Source organism: Arvicola amphibius, chromosome 10 (genome assembly GCF_903992535.2).
Source record: "Arvicola amphibius chromosome 10, mArvAmp1.2, whole genome shotgun sequence".
In the NCBI taxonomy this organism is placed as follows: Eukaryota; Metazoa; Chordata; class Mammalia; order Rodentia; family Cricetidae; genus Arvicola; species Arvicola amphibius.
This window is the reverse complement of record NC_052056.1, coordinates 37865834-37874256: the sequence shown is the minus strand read 5'-3', so window position 1 is coordinate 37874256 and position 8423 is coordinate 37865834. Positions and strand designations below refer to the sequence as shown.

The window sequence follows — 8423 nt, the reverse complement described above, 5'->3', positions numbered from 1 at the left end:
TGCAAGGCAGAGCTTCTTTATTGTATGAGCCATGAGTCAAAGGACAGGTTCACAGCATAGGTGTCCAAGAATCCCCATGAAGCGTTCGCAGTGACCAGGAATAACACAGATACACCACTGTAGCTAGCGACTGAGCACTTGTAGCCTGCCGGCAACTGGACACTTCCTCGGACCCCATGGTTAGAAAAGGCCCAGCTTCAAGGACTCTGACTTGCATAGATCCAACACTCCCACTTCTAGAAGCTCAAATACTTCCTTTTTTATCTAAATGAGAGAAAAAATAAACAATAGAAACGTTAGCATCACACAAAAGTAGTCCTGGTGAGCAAAGTCCACGTCTGGGGTCCCAGGTGTTCATACAGCTGCTATGGCCAGAATGAGAAAGAGTGAAGTCCACGCCTGGGGTTCTAGGTGTTCATACAGTTGTTATCAGAGTGAACCAAGTCCACGCCTGGGGTTCCAGGTGTTCATACAGCTGTTATGGCCAGGATCAGAGTGAACCAAGTCCACACCTGGGATTCCAGATGTTCATACAGCTGTTATAGACAGGATCAGAGTGAACCAAGTCCACACCTGCGGTTCCAGGTGTTCGTACAGATGTTATAGCCAGGATCAGAGAGGGAAAGTTCTGCCCATGTTTGATTCAGAGTTGAGAGTCACACAAGTAAAGGAAGAGGACTATGTAAAACATCAGTTTCATTAAAAGTTTCATCATATGTTTGCATCCATCCAAAAGAAAATGCCACAGAAATATCCAGAGACTCCAAAGTGCTTTAGGTAACCTAGATTTTCACACAACGATCCAATAAAGACTGCCTTGTGATAATTGTTAATGGCATGAACGTAATAAAGCTACCTAAGATGACAAGTTCCTGTCTCTGTATGGTGGATTCCTCAGATTTAACACCACATCACAAACCATCGAATCTGGCCTCGCAGCTGACAACTAGTTAAAAAAGGTTCTCCATGGAGGCAGAGTGCACTCCACCATGTATATGTGTGTGCATCTCAATGGATTTTAACTTGAATTGATGCCTAATACACCTCGTCAGTCAATTATAATGAACTCGGTTCAATTTGGGGAAGTAGTTTTATGTGGTAAATTAACCCCAAGATTCAGTTACTGGCATGATTTAGTCCTGGTAGGTGATTGACAGCCTTATTTATTATTATATGACCCCCTCTTCATAATATCAGATTAGATTGAAAAATTGTTCCATGATAACATGGCGGGTGGCAAAATGAAATTTCTACATTATGAGGGCAATGAACTATTTTTCATAAATATACAGTGAGCTGTGTGTGCGGTGCCCACAAAGGCATTCGGTCGTTCAGTTTGAATCTACTGAGACGCAGAAACCCTCCACACAGAACGAAAACATCTTTGTAAATTATATAAGTAGGTTTTGTGGGGATGTGAAGAAGCCAACCATGAGGCAGCCCCTCCTCCCCGTCTTTGGCCAAAACTGTCTATGTAAGAATAAGTGGCAGAGATGAGTGTGTCTGTGATGAGAGGCGCAGGAACAGGGCAAATCCTCCAGATCGTCTCGCTTCTTTGAAGTACAGATGTCCTAGCGGGGCAGGGGCCATGGTCAGTTAGTGGGCAACCAAGCAGATTGTAATTACACATGGAAAGGATACAGTTATGTGTAAGCGGATGAGACGGCTCTATAATAGTTACCTCAGCGTTAAAGACAGAAATTATTTCCAAAGCTAGAATGTGCTGGCTCCTCAAGTCAAAGACTTTATTATTGTGTTTGAACTCAAGTTCAAATTGGGGAAAAGAAAAGATTAAAGACAACAGCTGATTACACATTACCTCGGGAATGTCCATCATTCTCCTTAGCTTCTGATCTCTCCAGTTCCAGTCAAAAACCAGAAACTTTAAGGGGTTCAAATTAAGGCCATCTGAAAGACACAGCGAGAGTCGTGGTAGTAAAGACCTCACGACGTAAGCCTATTAAAATGGTTTTCATCCTTCTGGTTGCCTCACTAGCGGGCTCTCCCCCAGCAATGAACCTCTGCACACTGACGCTTGCTTGATGCGAAACACATGCCGCAGTCTGACACACGCAGCTTTATCACTGCTTCTGAGGACAGATGAGCGACACCGGGGAAACCTGTCAACACTCAGGTGTTCAGCCCTCTGTTTGTGAAGGCCAGAGGCTGGGGTCTCCTTCCTGACAGGGATTTGAGAAGCGTTTCCTGTAAACAGGAGACACTGGCCTTCAGAAGGGTTGAGAGCATCGGAGTCTGATTCTGAGGAGGTGCGGGGAAGCATGCTGACGGGGCTACCCGATGATGAAGCTGGCGAATCATGTAAGGATTGCACCCACTCCGCTGCCCGGTTTACCTAGAATTATCGCATATGAGGACTGGAGGAGACCCAGGATTGTTTGGTCCTCAGGTCTTAAAGGGTGGGCGCAAACCCAGCTCTTGCAGTTGTTCCAAGGTCTTGCCCGCCATGCTTGCAAACAGTACCCGAAGCTTCTCCCCATGCAGCTACTCCCTGCAGCCTGTTCCTGCTCAGTCTTTCCTCTGCCCCAGACACTTTCCATGCCTCCTACACTACCTTGTATTTGCAACCCTCTCACTGGAAGTATCAGAGGAAACAGGGAAAAAAAGAGACCTTAAAAGAGACTCAGTGCTGCAGAACGCAAGCAGAGAAGCCTCCTCTTGAATGGAACCACCTTTACCCAGAGCTTTCAAACACGCACTGACAAAAGAGCAAGCTTTCTGTGATGTCCCAGTTAAAAAAACTTCCAGAAGCTTAATGCTACTTCCAACGATGATCACTGTTTTATACATAATTTTAAAAAACTGGATAAAATCCAAGTATTCCATACTAAAAATATTGCAGACGGACAATGTAATACATATATATTTCAAATGAGAAGTAAATCAATTTCCCAAGAAGGAAAATCCTCTAAAGGTACAAATATATGTATTATAAATGAAGTATATATATTATATTTATAACATAAAGTCTCTCTCTCTCCCTATGTATACATATAAAACAAATACATTGTAAGCATGTGGAATGTTATATAATCTCTACTTCATAAAAACATATACTTGTATAAAAAACTGGAAGGCAGTATACTCATAATTAACTAGAAATTATCTCTGCCAGGCGGTGGTGGCACACGCCTTTAATCCCAACACTTGGGAGGCAGAGGCAGGCGGATCTCTGTGAGTTCAAAGGCCAGCCTGGTCTACTACAAGAGCTTGTTCCAGGACAGGCTCCAAAGCTACAGAGAAACCCTGTCTCAAAAACCTAAAAAAAAACCCAAAACAACAACAACAAACCAAACATTTATTTAGCACGTGCACATGTGTGTCTGCGTAGGCCTGCATGCCAAAGTGAGAGAAAGGAGGTCAGGGGACAACTTTGAGGCATCGGCCCTCCCTTCCACCGCGTGCATCCAGGAATCAAACTCAAGACCTCTGGCTTGGTGGTAAGAGCCACCTCACCTGCTCCCCTGTGCCTTCTGCTTTCCTCACAGGCCCGGAGTCAGAACATTTCCTTAGTTGCTAAATGAAAACAACACCTCTCCTCTGGTTCCACAGATCCCAGTGCTATGGCATCACGTTCACGTCTGGAAACTCTCCTCAGACAGTGAGCGGATCCGCACTGTGTTAAGACAGAGAGACCTATGTGACACCGCTCTGGTTCTGGCAGAACGGCAGGTGCTGAGCTGTTTTCATAAACACCTTCCACATAATCTAACACCACTTCTAACACATTTTAACTATTCATCCAATTGGATTCAGAATTAAAAGTTTTCATTAATATCACATAAAATATCAACAGCCCAACATTATTTTTCCATATGAAACAGGCCATCATATGGAGTTTCCACAACTCTGTAGAAATCTAATCAACAGTTTGGACAGCTTTTTTCTGTCTGTCTCCCTCCCTGCCTCGCTGTTTCTATTTTAAACCTAAAAGAGCCCTGTTTGTAGGTGGTGGGGGATCGGGTAACAAAGAAAAAGTCATGGGTCCCAGAAGGGGCGAGCTGAACCTTGAGATGAGAGCTGTGGGGGCGGCAAGGACCAGCTTGAAAATCTCTCCCTGGCCTCTTCCAATGCCCATACAATTGCCTCAAATCTGTGTCTCTTAGAAGGACCTAACACCTGCTTTCTAATTTCAATGCCTTTCTATGTCCACAAGATGAACACCCCAGTATCAAGGAACCCCTGGAGGAGGGGAACGGCTCTGGAATTAAGGAGGCCTGGTCTGAGACTTTGGAGGGAGTCACGGATCTCTTCTGAGGCTATGCTTTCTCTCACAAAAGTCCTAGCCAGTAAGGATGCTGTGGGTACCAGTTAGAAAGCACATACAAGGATGTCCAGCACAACACCAATTACAAGAAGGAATTAAAAAAAATGTTTGTCTCCTGTCTCTATCAGGTACTTCAGTGTCTTAATTCTTTGCCATTTGCACAGAACTCTGCAGTTAGTGGGTTTAGTTAGTTGTGGGTGTTGTTACCTGGCGAGGAATGCCAGGCATTTTAGATGATCCTTCCCGAGTTACAATATTGCTAAAGGTGTTACTCTGACATATACAAAATAATTCAGGGATAGATCCAGACGACAAAGTCACATTACTATATTAAGCAATTTGAAAATGAAGAATGAAATCAATAAATCTGAACCAGCCTCCAAGTTCAGGTCTGTGATGGGCGTTAAGGAAGACCCCAAGATCAAGGCTGGCCTAGGCAGCTTAGTGAGACTTCCTCTCTAAGTACAAAGTAAAGAGAGCACTGGTGATAGAGTTCAGTGGTAGAGCATTTGCCTAGCCTGCGTATGGTGCTAGATCCAATTTCCAGCACTGTGAAAACATACCACCCCGCAAACCTAAAGGTCTAGTAAAGAACAGGTAATAGGGGTACCAGAAGGTTTTTAGGCTTTTGGCTTGAGGACGTTTGCAAACTATTAAAACCCACCAGGAATCCCGGAAAACTTACTGTGCAAAGCACTAAAAGGGAAAAGTACTTGGGAGGAATATTCAGGAATATCTACCTCTGTATCATCTACAGAAATGGTATTTCCATTTCAGGACATTACATTTATCCCATCCTAACTAGAGTGGAAGTCTCTGAGTGCCAAGCCTCAGTCTCCTGAGAAGGGAGTATTCAGTATAGCGTCCTCTACCAATTCCAAGAACTGCTAATGGGTGGTAGAGCCTGTGTGGATCCATTCGGATGCTCAGAGCCACTGGAATTTGAATGTGTTTAGTGGGGCAAATGAATTTCAGTGGGCCACAGTCCTTGTCATTACCCACAGCACTGTTCAAACCAGCTGGCTTCTGAAATCAAAGGCCAAGCTGACTTCCCACTGGGTGATTTACACAGAGGACTGTTTTTCTTTTTGTAATGTGCTTCCCTAGACTCACATGGGGGCAAGGCTAGCTATTAACAGAATTCTCATCATCGTCACTTCATACCTTGTTTAACAAGCTGTTTGATTCTCCCGGGAGTCCCCACACCCAGGTGTATCACACGCTTCTCCAGCAAGTTTACTTGCTCCTGGACCTTTCCAAGACGGGAAAGAAGAAAGGGAAGGCAGAATCATTAACAAGGTGTAAGCACGGGCCACTTTAGAGCACTGCATCTCTATGTAAACAAAATAAAAAAGCAAATAGGACCACTCTTGTCCTGAACCAAATTCTAGGAAAAAGAAGAGTATGTATGTATGTATGTATGTATGTATGTATGTATGTATTTATTTATTTATAAAACTGGTCAATGCCCAAAGAACTGGGACTCAGACCTGAGCTTCTATTCAAGAGCAGAAGCAAGGCAGTGACTGCAGGGGGCCAAGGTGGCCGTGGAGCGGCACAGAGTGCAGAGGAAGTCGGTACAGTTGTTAGATTTGTCATATTGGAGCGGATCAAAAGGAAGCGGTTTCTAGGGAGATTAGAGAGGCTGGATGGGAATGCTGAGGCCTTGTGATGCTGTTAAGGGACCACCTGCATCTCTTAGCAGAACTTGCTTACCTTTATGTGTTTTGCAAATAATTTCATAACTTTGGCATCTCCTTTGAATGCTGTCAGTGACCTAATGAAAAGGAATAGATTAATTAACTAATGTACTGAATAGATTATGACAATTTACTCATTTAAGAACTCACTATTTAGAAATTATAGTTTATCATTCAAAAGACTGCTCTAAGTGTGTACAGTTATGTTTATATCTACACACAGGATGATCATCAGGCAAGTCCATCTCTGCAGTGAAACTGGAGTAGGCTTTCAGGCACAGTGGTGTGTGTGAAATCACTCAAGAGGCTGAGGCAGGAGGACTGTGATGAGTTCAAGACCAGTCTAGGTAACAGAACAAGATACTATCTCAAAAAAGAAAAAAAAAAAAAACAGAAATGGGGAAAGACTTTTGCTCAGGTACATATCTGGGTGTCCCTCTGAATTAAACACAAGGTCAGACACTTTGGTTTCTATGATGACTCAAACACATGTATCTGCAATTCTCTAAACAGAATTTCTGTGTTTCAGGTGTTTGGCAGAGAATTTTCCATGCAGTTCTGCATATTATGTCTCAACCACCCCCCAAACACACAAACAAATAAACAAACAAAAACAACAAAACTGATTATAAGGGGACATCTCAGAGCAGTGAAGTCAGCCTGTGATCAGGAAAGTCCAGGCATCTGAAAGTCTGTTGGGGTGTCCAGACGGAACCACAGGATGAGTGCACCAGGGAGGAAGTCAGAACAGCCCCCAATTTCTATTTTGTAGACTGAACTTCTCTGTGAAATTTCATACAAGAAAATATTCCAGCCTAAAGGAGAGAAGGAAGGGAGGGGGAGAAGGCAGGAAGGAAAAGAGACACTGGACTGTAGATCTTGATCCACGAGAGCAGGTGGGAATCAATCTGCAGCTGTGAGGACTGAGAGGACCCAAAGACCACACATCCTCGAAAAGGTCGGTCATTTATCCAATTACTAAAATGTGAGATTACAAAGCCAGTGTTAAGTCTTTATTTTTGGAGTAGTCAAGCATCTAGGTTTTTATATGTGCAATGTATTGAATCTCTCTCTCTCTCTCTCCCTCCCCCCCTCTTCCCCCTCCCTCCCTCCCTCCCTCCCTCCCTCCCTCCCTCCCTCCCTCCCTCCCTCCCTCCCTTTCATACTAAATAGAGTTTTGCCATATACCTGACACTGTCCTTGAACTTGTCACACGGGCTGTCCTCAAGTTTATAATCCTCCTCCTATTGCTGCATTCCCAAATGCTGGGATTACATGCATGCAGCAATCTGCTCAGTTTCATTTAAATTTTCTAGGGCCAAAATGCTACTGGGTAGACTCATCCTTGAGTTGCTGACATCTGGTACACACTGAGGTAGTACACTCAGTTTTAGGTATTCAACAATTTGGATCTATTTAGTGACTATAACACCTGGTACGTAGGCGAGGTCATCCTTTCAGTTCTAGGTACTCAACAGTTTGGATCTGTTTACATGAACCGAGATGATCAGTTCTGAGTCAAGGCTGCCTTGCTTGGTACCTCAGAGGAAAGGCTTTAGAAGGACTGCTCTGACAGTAGGCCTCACATTCTATAGTTGCTCTATGAAGAGCCAGGTTACACCATCTGTGCATTATTTTATTTGAACTCACAGAATGCCATGTGTCTGTGACTGACATTTCCAAACACATCCTGTCCACGGAAGTTGGGTCCATCTCTATAACTTAACAAGGCTTTATGGAAGAGATCATGAACACCAGTTCCAGCTGGCTTCATCTGATTTTCTGATGTTTATTGTTTTCTTTTAAACCATCTGCTTCTCATTTGGTGTATTTCTGCATACCACCTAAAATTCTGTTTTGAGTTAAAGTGGGTATAATGAACAAGTAAGTTTTTAGGTACGATGTGGAGTTATACTTAAGATGGGGCATTACTTTCCTTTATGTCATGATGGTTTGAGAAATACTATTGCCCCGGAGGAAGATAAACAGGGAAACATGTGATCTAATTTCTATTACAAGTGACTTTTTAATGACACATAGACATTCTCCATTGCAGGGTTAACAAGGAAAACAACAGGACTATGGCTGTCAAGAGAACAGATGTCCTTACAATAGGATTATTAAACATTGGTCCTTGAGCCTGCTCAGATCACACTTTGTAATTCATTAAACTTGAAATGGATCATAATATATCTGGGGACAGTTGGTAAATGAAGTGTGATAACAGTGCTTTTATGCCCCTCAGAAAGGAATTTATATACAGTAAAAGCTCGAATCAACATGACAACTTGTTTTAGAGAGGTCACATGTAGGCCAACTTCTTTGCCATTAGCATCTCAGCTTGCACTGGGTTCTGTAGTCCTGTCTAAAACTCAGAAAGGTTGGTGTGAATGCTCTGATTTCAGAGCCAACAAGTACAGATGGATACCCAGGTAAAG

The 8423-nt window shown here is 43.3% G+C and overlaps 1 protein-coding gene across 1 annotated transcript in view; it reads right to left on the bottom strand.

Annotated features, from left to right (window-relative positions):
- Cmss1 (cms1 ribosomal small subunit homolog) overlaps positions 1-8423 on the bottom strand; it is a 298143-nt gene continuing 289720 nt past the window's right edge. The window contains exons 7-10 of the mRNA XM_038346285.2: positions 6002-6062; positions 5450-5537; positions 1820-1908; positions 1-264 (exon numbers count right to left, since the gene is read on the bottom strand). Of these exons, the coding sequence (XP_038202213.1) occupies positions 181-264; positions 1820-1908; positions 5450-5537; positions 6002-6062 (322 nt within the window). The 3' untranslated portion in view covers positions 1-180. The remainder of the gene's footprint in view (positions 265-1819; positions 1909-5449; positions 5538-6001; positions 6063-8423) is intronic.